Consider the following 12708-nt stretch of genomic DNA (forward strand, 5'->3'; position numbering starts at 1 on the left):
AGAGAGCTTCCACTTCAGTCTGCCAGAGTCTCTGTGCTCTGCTGCACTCACTGATGACTGGGACCTGCATGTACAGGTAGTACCCTGTGTGTGTGCGTCAGCATGTGAGCGGAGCGGAGCGGCCGATCATTCCGCTCTTCGCTCTCGGCGGCTTTTGTTACGCTCGCTCCGCGCTCACGTTCATCTCCCCCACGCCGCTCTACGCTCGCTCCGCGCTCACTTCAAAATCCATCCGCTCCGCTCCGCTCGCGCTCACATGCTCTGTTGTAGCCCATCGTCATGTGTCCAAATCCAAAAGAACAGATATGTAAACTGTCGACATGCCATGAGCGGTGCATTGGTGATTTGTATGTCTATTCTCATGGACAGTCCGTGAAGCAGATTACGCGTATGGGGCTGGGCTTGAGTCTGAGAGCAGGCTGGATGAAATGACTGAGAGGGCATTGAGATTTTTGAGGGGGCACAAAGGCAAAGAGGTTGATTTAAGGGCGCAAACATCCCCTTTACCCCCCCCCGTGGTGCCGGGCCTGCTTGAGAGGCAATGGTTGATGTAAACTGCTAGCCAAGCTTGCACATTGCCGTGCCGTGTGCACTGAGCGGCTCGGAGCGGAGGACAGTTCTCGCTCCGGAAGTCAATCTGACCCATTTAAAAACCCGCTCCGCGCTCACGTCAAAATCCCCCCGCTCCGCTCACATGCTCTGGTGTGCGTGTGTGTGCGTGCGCGTGCACGTTTATTATTGTCTCCACCAGACCAAAGACATGTTGCCCCCTGTCAGTCTGCCCCTGTCAGTCTGTGAACAGCTAACGTGAAACTGTCCTAAGATTGGCTTGTAAAGTTTTAACGAAATGTCTCAAATCATGAACCCAGCGAAACTTTGCACGCACATTGCCACTAGGCCAAATTCCACCCTATGTTTCAATTCAGCACTCATGGTGGCGCTATAGCAGACAGATTCACGTTTTCAGAGCTTAATGCTTAATGTTTCTTTTCTCCAGGAGGCTTTGGAACGAGGTGGAACTGACCGACTCCCCCCACACAGCCCTGCCCTCCATACACTCACCCAGGCCACACCCCTCCCCCAGGCCACAGCCACTCTGGACCTGTGGGTTCTGACGGAGGCCCGGGTTCACCTGGATGACCAGGTTTACGCCCACCAGCTAGACTCCGCCCTCCATGCCGCGCCCGGGGACGTAGCCAGGAGGAGGAGTCAGGAGGGGGAGGAGGGGTACAGGGTCATCCTGCCCATCGAGCAGGTGTGTACTCCATCACTTTCATTCATTACTTTTAAAGTACACTTATAGCTTTACATTTACATTCTTTACTTTTAAAAACTCATTGCCTGCCAATTTAGCGTGATCGCAAAAAATCCGATCCACTCCCATGTTAGAGCTTTTTTTTCCCCCACAAACACCCAGCTAACGGTACTATATTTATATTATAGACCAGACCGTGGCTCTGGGTGAATTAAATCAGTGGTTCCCAAAGTGGGGACCAGGGGTCCTTGAGGGGGTTCCAGGTGGTGCCCATCAGCTAAACGATGGAGAGTTGGCAACCAAATGACCACTTATAAATGAAATCTTGAGAGCGTAAAATGCTCTCAAGAGTTACATTAATGTTAAACATCTGCATTACTTAATTCACAAGAAGTCTACATAATTAGAGAATGTAGAATAATTGTTATTTTGATCGACAACAACAAAAGTTTTGGGTCTGAGAGGCAAAATGTCATCAAACGGTGGTCCCGTCAGGCTCAAATGCTGAATACATAATGGGTCCTCGATACGAAAATGGTTGAAAACCACTGCATTAAATGATTGAATGAGTTAATCAGTACATGGTCTACTTACCAGGTACTTCCTGCTCCGGCCTTCATCCCTCCATCATTCATGGGGAAGACGTGGGCTCAGATCGAGCAGGAGGATGAGGAGAAGGTGGAGAGCATGGTGAGAGAATTCAGACACGGAAAATTCATCTGCTACTTCGATACAGAGTCACTGATCAGGTAATCAATACATTAATCAATACGTTAATTTGTTAATGAACTCATTGACTGCCAAGAACGAATTAGATTTGTATTTTCCCCCCATTGGCGTTCTCTGACAAGTTTTTATTTTATTTTTATTAAGTTAGATGAATATACTGAATATACTCTTCAGTACCGCATGAATAGCTCTCTGTTGCTAGGCGATCGATAAACAGGGAATGAACCGGAAGTGAAAAGGTCTGCCTCGGTCCGCTTCAATGTAAATAGACTTGATAAAATCCATTTATCTGATTATTTTCCTGGATTTTTTTTTATCAAAACAATTGTCATCATCTCCAGGTATGGAAGGAGGAGCCAGAACAGGAAGGGGCGGAGTCTGGCTGACGGAGAGGAACACGAGGACGATGCCAATCATCTTCCTCTAGCCAATCGGGATGAGGATGACCCACAATGCACCTTGAGGAGGCGGAGACGTCGCCGTCTGTTCCGATTGGCCTCCAGGTGTCAGGTGACTAAAGAGCCCTGCACACACATTTGGCCCCATTCTGCCGTCAGACCTTTCTTACCACATGTCGACAAGTCCCAGATCTCGGCGAGCTTGCAGTGTGTGAAAAGTATGCCGATGCCTCCCAGAGCAGTTCTAGATATTTGGCACTGTCGCCGACAAATCACACAGTATGAACTGGTTTGTGATCAAGCAGTTCCATGCTACAGCCAGAGGCGATGATTGACAGGCAAAATCCCTCAATAGTGACACCCACAGGCAAATGGGTATTTTTTTCATTGCATCCGGAGAAGCCTCAGAACACAAGAGTGGATGTTTCTGTGTAGGACCATGATAAAGACTTTAAATGTTTGAAAAACAGCATGTCAGCAAAATTCTTTGTCTCCCCAGGTGGTCAAAGTGAGTCACGGCACTCAGACCGCACCATTGGTTGCGCCAGCTATCCGTCAGCAGCCGCTGGACCAGCAGACAGCCAATCAGGACGCTCCTCACCCCCGGCAGGCAGAGCAAGAAGAGAGAACCCCGGACAGGCTGAGCAACGTCACCCCCCTGCAAGCTCAAACCTCATTGGTCAACGTCATCACTCCCCTGCAAGCTCAAACCTCATTGGTCTACATCCTCTGCTCCCCAGACACTGGAGCACAGCTAGGGCTTCATGGTAATTAGTTAATTAGTGGTTTAGTTAAACAAACTCACAACACGTAGTTTTGTGGCTAGAAAAAGCCAGAGGCCTGGCATGTAGATCTGTTCCAGATGACATTTAGATGTAAACGAATCACCCTGGATATTTTACTCATATCGATATGAAGCATCAACTAAGGTGGAAGTGTACAATATAATATACCCAAAGAGTAATAAACGCTAGAAACGAGTCAAACAACCCAAAGACTACATTTCCCGCAAATGGAACCACAAGTGGACCCGTTCTCAGTTACATTAACATTGATTTTACAATATAAATTGGGGTCCCAGAGATAGAAATGCCATTAAATGGGGGGTCCGTAGACTAATGCATGTCAAACTGGGGGTCCTTGAAATGTAACGGGCTGAGAATCTACCTCTAGAGGTAGAGCCGTAAAAAATCTTCTCTTATGGGGATCTTTTCAAATGGGGGTCTGCAGGCTATATATATAGTGTCAATTTGGGGGTCCTTGACATGAAGAAGTTTGGGAACCTCCGCTCTATCCACACTTTTCCTGGGCTGTGTGTGCTCCAGTTCCTGTTGATTTCATTGGATATCATTGGTCATCTGACCAGTTTCATTGGCTTTCATTGGATCAAATCGACAGGAACTGGAGCACACACAGCCCAGGAAAAGTGTGGATAAAACAACTAAAACCTTGCATTTTTCTTTAGGCTCCTCCCACCACAAGCGCTGCAGGAAGCGCAGGCGTCCATTGGACGGCCGGCAGGGAACCAGGCTGAAGTACAAGCCCCTCCCACTGCAGTTCTACGACCCGCTGAGACACTGCGTCGTCAGCTCCCCTCCCAAGGGGCGGGGCATCGTTCCCGAGAAGCGGGGCGTCCTTCCCAAGGGGAGACACGTACGCCAGCTGTTCAGGAGCCTGAGCCCCGAGCTGAACGCCGAGAGGCAGGAAGGGGCGTCGGCGGCGTCTGTGGGAAGGAAGAGGAAGGGAGGGGCCTCGGGCTCAACCGGGGTCAACAAGGGTCGAAGGTCATCTTCCGGCACGCCGTCCAACGGTGACCACCTCCCGCCGAGCATGGTCAGTGCGGATGCGACAAAGACCTCGTCCAATCGGGGAACAGCAGGTAGTGCCAAGGGAAAGAGAGCGAGGGGAGGAAGGAGGACTAGCCAATCGGAGCGAGGCTCGGGGAGGGGAGCAAGAAGGACTAGCCAATCGGAGCGAGGCTCGGGGAGGGGAGGAAGGCGGACCGGCCAGTCAGAGCGAGGCTCAGGCGGAGGCCGGAGGAAGAGACCCAGGGAGCCTTCTCTCTCGCCACAGCCCAGGAAGTGGAGCTCCCCTCGGCTCTCGGAGGGCAGGAAAGCCGCCTGCTCCACAGGCCCACTGATAGACTCCTCCCCCTCGCGGTGTCTGAGGTCGGGAAGAACCAGGAACTGACCCCGTTGACCCGTCCGTTTGTCGGAAGCCGCCAAAACAAAAGTCTCACCTAGTGTAAGGTCAAAATGAAGTTGGGCGTCATCAGTCATGTTGATTGAATTATGATTTATCATCACATTGAACAGGTGGATTGAATTAAAGGAGCACTCCACTGTAACGCTTCAGTATCGTTACACCCCTAATGACAATGATGCTCTAATCTTTCTTTATCATGTATGTGTGTTGAATGTATTTCATACAGTATGAATTTTGTTACATAATCCAACACGCTTTAATTACTGTCATATGTTGTTTATTTTAATGCACTTTAAAACAAAAGTCCAGGCTAAATTAGACCCTGGATTAAAGATCAATTTATGAATTAAATTCATTACATAACATTGACTCAGTTATTCATGTATGTTTGGTAATGTATGAAGATACTTCAATAGCAGATCTACAAGCCCACAACCCCACCTGAATAATAGGCCTACTTAATCAATAGATACAGAGATAGAAAGGAACGCCCATAAATGTCATCTCCAGTTTTAGGCTGGGAGAAGAATAATGGTCTTTGTCTTCCCAATAGTTATCTCTTACAATACCGGTAGTTATACCTCTTTTTTTTATCACTTTCAGAGCGATTCGACGATAGAAATCTGTCAGGACATCTGGAATGCAATCTTTTTACCCCACTCACTCGCCCTCTGAAAGTTGAATTATTAAGCTATACGATTCTGTGTGGAGTTTGCATGTTCTCCCCGTGTCCCCTAGGGTAGGTACCCTCACAAAAAACATGCAGTAATCCTGGTCTCTAAACTGCCTCCCCCTGGCCAGCCGGGGCGCCTGATGGAGGGGAAAGGAACTGTTTGGAATAACGTGTTCCTCCTCCACGCGCTACGTCCAACCAGGGAAACTCCCCCCTGTCAGGTGTAAAGGAGCAACTTGGACACTCATGCATGAAGGAAGCATGAGTTCAAGTCCGTTGCTCTCCCCAGGTTGGTGGAGGGTGTGTAGAGCCCAGGATCACATTAGATAATTGACACGGGTGAAAATGGGTTACAAAATCGTGGGATAAAAAATATATACGAGATGATTTTGCCATGGTTCACATAATGCTCGTCTGTCATAACTTCAGCCTGTTTTACAAACTTTTCCCATTTACAACATAACGTCTACATAAATGTTCAGTGCTCATCCCAGGGCCACGGATGTTGCAATTCTCTTTGGGTCATTAGGTTTATTAGCGCCCGTATCTTCAGCATTGTTCAATAAAAAGCATTTTTAATCAGATCGGTGGCCATTAATTAGAGTTCAAATTAATATCGGAATGCAGTACACCAACCAAAAAAATATATCTACAAGCTCACAGCGTGTCGCGAGTGTGGCACGTTGTGTTCCCAAAATTGCCCCCGAAATAGAGTTGCACAAGCAAGTCTGATAATGATCATTCATGTTCACATCATGGATACTTTACATTACTTAAAACCAGTTTTCAAATGTTAACATTTGACAAAATGGACAATTTTAAAATCGAGGTGCAGATGTCCAAGGTGCCAACTATTAAGTATCGAATTCACTCAAATGAGCTCCATAAACATAATGAAGTCATTACTGGCTTTGTGTTTTGTCTACAGCTACGATCAATTAAACTTTACCATATCAATCATAATCGTGGCTCGTATACGATTTGCCACACGTTAACCGCAGTGAAATTTGTTCTCCACATTTGACCCATCTCTTGGAGCGGTGAGCTGATTTGACCCCCCCCCCCCCCAATCAAACCCATTGATGCCAAGCAGAGAGGCATTGGGTCCTGTTTTTATAGTCTTTGGTATGACCGGGCCACGGCGGGCCAGGGATCGAACCAGTGACGTAGAGTCTGTGGGGGCCGGAGGGCCAGGGCCCCCCCATGAGGATTATGAAAACTATTCGTCACTGGATCGAACCCCGACCTTCCAGTTTTCAGGTTTACCAGGCGACTCGGATAGCTGTAAATATCTTGGGACTCAACCGGCTGTCTATAGTCCTTACTAATGTATGGACAACAATCAATTCCGATGCCGTTTAATGTACTAAGCCTTGTCCACAGGCAAATGACTCAAATCTATGACATTGCAATTGCTTTAGAAATGTCTGTTTAAATCAGTCTGTTTAAATCCCCCGATTATCTCCGCCCCCACCTATAACGCGCTGATGACACTACGCTGTGTGTATTTATGCTTATAGCAGATCTACAAGCTCACAACTTGTTGAGGTCAGAGGTGAACTGTCTGTTGTCAGATAAACTCGTTGCTGTCCGGCAGAAAGCACCAAACTTTTTTTCTCAATGCTATTGAACACCGTTTACGTTCATGTGTTGGTTATAAAAATCGGAACCAATGAAAAGTATTTAAAAAAAAGTGCTTCGGACAAAACCTCCCAACTCCATTGGACCCTCAAACTGTCTGCTAAAGCAGCTAGCTCCACAACTTATCCCCCTCTCATTTGTAATACAATTGCCATATTGGAACAGAATAATTCTCTCACACAGTATGTAGCTAGAATATTTATTAACGTCTGAAAATATATAATTATTTACTGAAGAAAGAAAAATACAATATAAAATAAACATCAAGTGCAACAAAGAGAAACACAAATTGCATGACAGCAGAATGATTATTAGGAAATTAAACACTGGAATTCCATTCAAAATGAATTAGGATAAATAATTGTGCTTCAAAACACTGACTATGGAAACACGGACCAAGGAGTCTAACACGTGTGCGAGTTGAAACATGGCACAATGAAAGTGAAGGCCGACGAGCGCCGGCTTTCACTTTCACTTGTATGGACATACAAGGTTTCTGTCCTTGACAGGGACGACTTACAGTAGGTTGGTGTCAACATCGTGCCTACAAAGCGAGGTACAGTATGGACTTGCAAAAAAAGCAAAACATTGAAAACACAGGGTTTGGCACGTGGCATTCACTACCAACGCCAGGGGTCTTCAACATTTTTCACCCCCACTACATATTGTAGAAAATTCAGATTGTGTTTAAATTTATTTTGACAGCATTTCAGATGCTGTCAAACAAGTCTATGAAATCACTATCAGTGTTGTGTATTTCCAGACTTCCACTTGAAAACATCAATAACTTAGTAACTTGATCTTATGTACTTCTGCTTTTCCATCTACACCAAACCTCTTTGCCGAGAATAGCCGATCTACAAGCTCACATTGCCTCGCTCTGATGGGCTATTTTTGGCTAAAGTTCTCCTCAGAATAGGGATGTCCCATCACACAAAAGACCCCTGTAGTAATTCTAAGGACCCCCTGTTGAAGACCCCTTGACTTAAAAACAAAAAAAGAATAAACAAAATCAGTGTATTAACATGGTTTGGCCTGTAGGAGGGGCCGTTTGTTGCACATTTAATGGAACCGGTATGCAGTTTCTTCTCAGTAGTATTTCAACAGTGATGACTATCAACTAGTTGTAACTTTTACACTACATTTGGTCAAGCTTAAATTGTATTTCCTATAAATAAGTGGTTCCCAGACTTTTTTCTTCAAGACCCCCAAAAATAAATGTCTCCCCCGGGACGCAAACTAGATAAAAACAAAGCAGATCTAGCCCACAGCGAGCTTGTAGATCTGCCATTTCCACTCACGTTTTAATTTGTGGAATTTCTATTCCCTGAAATTTGATATAAATTTCGAAAGAAAACGTATATAATAAAAAAAGGGGATATATAATCAACAGAGACTTGACAAATACTTGCGGGCCGGCTGTGGACACACACTGCTTCGGCTGGTGCCTAGCAGCTGACTTAGAACACACACACACACACACACACACACACACACAGGGTGCCTCTACACACAGTCGCAAAGATGCTTCTTCCCGCGAGCGGCAGGAGTCTCTTCCTGGTTTTTTAGACAGCTGGTGGATGGAAACGAAGCTCCACAAAAGTTGGCCACAAAACCAGAAACGCCCCCCCGCGGCGAGTATAGTATAAATAAAGACCGCACGGTCATTATCTATTATCAATCATTATTATTTATTATTATAGTCCTGTAAGCGCTATATAAAATGTATGTATTATTATTCACCGTTTCACTCGGCAGCAAAATCAAAGCCATTGCTGCATAGGCCTTATAGGGCCATTTGGGGGGATATTTGGACTTCTGGAGAGCTATGCAGGACTCTTGTACTCACACTACTGAACAGCTTCTGGCCTCGCCCTCTCACAAGGCATGTGTCGAGCCATCAAGCTGACCAGTTGACACACACCGAGTCCGTTGTCTGGTCATTCAACTCTAGACATACAGTATGACACCTTTTAAGGATTGTCCTGACGGGACATTGCATTTTTTGACTCCCATAAGGAGTCCCGTGTGTCCAGTCCTGTGCCGTGATATTTTTCAGCATCCCGTTTTACTGCCATGCAGCCACAGTGTCATGCTGGACAGCTAAGCCAACAAAGCGATGTCCTGTTTGCAACAGGATTAAACCTCCCGTCAACTTGGCGTTGAAGAACCTGTGTGAGACCTTCCAGGGGGAGAAAAGTCACAGATCACCTCTCTGCACTCTGCATGGTGAGACACTCCGGCATCTTCTGTCTGAAGGACGAACAGTTGGGTTTTAACTTGTGTCCAGTCCAGCATGCTTTTCTGAATCCCGACACACCAGGTAAGCCATCGATGAAGCTGCACAGTGTCTCAGATGAACTCCTGAAGTCAGTGAAGCTCTTTAAAGACAAAATGGAGGAGAATGATAGATGGAACATGCAACTATGATAGAGCGGCAGATGAAGAAAGAGTTTAAGAAGCTTCGTCGGTTTCTTGCATCAGGAAGAGGAGCCCAGCGTCTTTGCGGTAGCGGTACTACCCCTTCTTCTCCTAGCTCAGTGGCCTTGTGGTTAGAGTTGAATTGGGTGCTTTTCTGAAAAATGTTCTTCCACTGTACAAATAGGGAAAGCCTTCCGATATGACTATGTATATCGTGTAATCTGTAATGTATTGTATACTTCCGATTGTATACTTTTATGAATCTGTGCTCCAAACCATGTGATCATGGTCGTGAGTTAAATAAATGATGATGATGATGAGAGTGTCCGCCCTGAAACTGGGAGGTCGGGGTTCGATCACACTGGAGAAAAGCCTTATACTTAAGATAAAGGAGAGCACTGGTGAAGTTTTCCTGGTCAAACCTTGCTGCTGTGAATGCGATCAATGTGGACAAAGTCCAGCAACATGTTGAACCTCGACATGATGAGCAGCTGGCCAAATGGCAAAGACAAACATAATATACTGTGGTAGTTAAAGACCACACGAGAGAATGCACACCGGAGAGAAACCTTACTGCTGTGAATCAATGTGATCTATGTGGGACGCATGTCTAACCTGAAGAGACAAGATAATTCACACTGGAGAAAAGCCTTTCAACACTGGAGAAAAGCCTTATACTTAAGATAAAGGAGAGCACTGGTGAAGTTCTCCTGGTCAAACAAGGTAAGTTTTGACCAGATGAAGAGCCTTGGCTCGAAACATCGTCAATAAAAGTTATCTGTTGGACCATACGAGTGTGCGGGTTCCCTTCTCTTGTCAAACAAGGTCAAGGCCATGAAGGAGAGGAACCTGATCCCCCCAACCTGTGCTTGCCAGGCCAAGAGCAAGGACAGGAATCCCAGAGATTCTGGGAAACCTTTTAAATAAGTCTCTGCTTAATGTAATTACAGTATGCGATAAGGCTCAGTACCAGAAGTTGGACAAGATGAAGAAAGTCCTGCAGTTCTACATCGACCTCAACGATGTACTGACGTACGGGTGTTGTTGACACCAAGGGTTGCCCACCTGCTTAGTTTCCATTTAGTTTTCGTCAGTGAACAGCCTCAGTGAAGCCTCATTCTAAACTCTATACCAGTGGTTCCCCAAAGTGGCGTCCGAGGGGGACCCCCAGGGGTCCTTGAGGGAGTTCCAGGGGGTCCCCCTGCAGCTAAATGATAGTTTGAGAGTGTAAAAATGGAACCAAAAAAAGGGGCCATTTGGTTCCAGAGTTAAATTAACATAGAATTGTACAATTTTTATTGAACTATATAAACAGACTATTTTGCCATTCACAGTCATCCATTTTGCTTGCTGCAAGGGTTAGTTCAGATTTTTGGACTTAAAGCTGTAGGACATTCTTGCCATTGATATAGTGGTTGCAAAGGCCTATTCATACTCCAGTTTTAGATGATAAGGTGACCACTGAAAACTACAACATGACGTCACGCCGGTGATAAGCGACTCACCTCCCACCCCAACACATCCGTTTTCAATAATCACCTTTTCACTCTGGATGTTTAACGTGAGCATATCTCACAACATACGTTGCCCCGCGCCACTCGCGGACTTCTTGGCCTCCCTTAGGGAACTACAGCTGCAAAGATAACGGAATACAGTACTACCAACTGATACCACCCGATAAACCTTTAGCTGGTTATCCCGACTGGTGGGACGTGTTCAAATGTGATCCTATCCAACTGGATCTTACTAATGAATCGAATGCAACATCTCTTTGTTTCCGTCTCCGCGCGACTGCGATGGACGAGCCATGGTCGTCACGACCGTTATCGATACAGCCAACTTTCGTGCTGTTAAAGCTTACATCCAAGGACCTACACCAGCTGATGCTATGACACGCTTCCTACAGGATCACCCCCTGTTTCAAGGACAAACGATCCAGGCCGATGGACATTTCCTCGGTCATGCACTCCTACCTCAAGGACTTCTGTTTAGGTACTAACTCATAAAGAGTCATGACCCGACAGGCAAGTAGCAACGTATAGCCTACACCTACCACTTCTTCTACCAGCTCAGTGGCCTTGTGGTTATAGAGTGTCCGGAACACCACAGCTGCTTCATCCTCCTCCTCCTCACACAAGGAGAGCCAAAGAGGCTCACCACACGAGAGAATGCACACTGGAGAGAAACCTTACTGCTGTGAATGTGATTCAATGTGGGACACATGTCTACCACATGCTACCAAAATGCTACGATAAGCAAGTCCACAGACCATTTTGTTTTGGCCAGACCAAATCAGTGGGCTATTGTGACAAATTTTATTGACACTCTCCTCCCAATAGAGAAAGTGAATTTGGAAGTCAGCCATTATGAGTCCTCGGTTTCCTGCATCATTCCCAGTGTGATGGAACTGACTCCACCACATTGCACTATATATATATATTATTATTTTTAAACTTATATTCATAATCGGCTCATAATATCGGCTATCGGGCTTTTTGATTGTCCACTAATCGGTTATCGGATATATCGGGCAAAATCCATATCGTTCGATCACTAATGAGCGGCTTGCCCAACATGACCGACAGCAGCAACATGATGAACGACATGATGAGCAGCTGGCCAAATGGCAAAGTCAAACATAATATACTGTAGTAGTTAAAGACACAAGAGAATTCACACTGGACTTTACTTCAAGCCCTGACATTTTAGATCGTTTTAAAATGTGTCTATTTGTAAATCGTCTTTGGGTTCCGGGGTGGTTGCAAAGCTGAAACTTAAAGGAATTGATGGAAGAACACCACCAGGAGTGGCACCTGCAGTTTAATTCGAGCCATCAACGACCAGAACCTCATCTGACTGGGACTACATCATTCTCTAGGCACAAATCAAGAAAAGGTCGTAAAAAAAGAAAGAAAAAAACTACAACGTGCCTGCCAAGTGCTGCATCACAAAGTGACTCGCAGCCCCCACCACCGCCGTCGAGGAGACCGACCACTTCTGGTCCATCTGGATGGCGTTGCCGCGGCGACTGGCAGCAACATGAGCATTGTTATGAATTGAACACATTGATAAAATTCCTTGCTGCGCTTGACACAGCCAATGTGAAGGCAAGCAGCAAGCAAATTAAATATGTAAGAATCCCAACTTCTCTGCCCATTCGCATCGAGTCTACCGATGTATTAGGTGAGAATGTGACCTAAGACAACCCGGTGTTCACCTTGTCGTCCTCCACAGGCCATGTTTACATGTGGCATGTTGGAGTCCAGACAGGACAGGGTTAACATCCATGGAGTAGAAGCTCACATCCTGGACCTGTTGCTGACCTATGCATACACGTCAGAGGTGGCCATCCCCAAAGAACATGTGCAGGTGAAGTAATGAACACA

At 46.0% G+C, this 12708-nt stretch overlaps 1 protein-coding gene across 1 annotated transcript in view; it reads left to right on the plus strand.

Moving 5' to 3' along the window:
* zdbf2 (zinc finger, DBF-type containing 2) overlaps positions 1–4950 on the plus strand; it is an 8359-nt gene extending 3409 nt beyond the window's left edge. The window contains exons 7-12 of the mRNA XM_080758194.1: positions 1–76; positions 998–1255; positions 1853–2004; positions 2326–2494; positions 2882–3149; positions 3848–4950. The exon at positions 1–76 is cut by the window's left edge and continues 59 nt beyond it. Coding sequence (XP_080614320.1) covers positions 1–76; positions 998–1255; positions 1853–2004; positions 2326–2494; positions 2882–3149; positions 3848–4572 — 1648 coding nt within the window. The 3' untranslated portion in view covers positions 4573–4950. The remainder of the gene's footprint in view (positions 77–997; positions 1256–1852; positions 2005–2325; positions 2495–2881; positions 3150–3847) is intronic.
* The last annotated feature ends 7758 nt before the right edge of the window (positions 4951–12708 follow it).

This window comes from Protomyctophum bolini (assembly GCF_963924005.1).
Source record: "Protomyctophum bolini genome assembly, chromosome: 24".
Lineage (NCBI taxonomy): Eukaryota > Metazoa > Chordata > Actinopteri > Myctophiformes > Myctophidae > Protomyctophum > Protomyctophum bolini.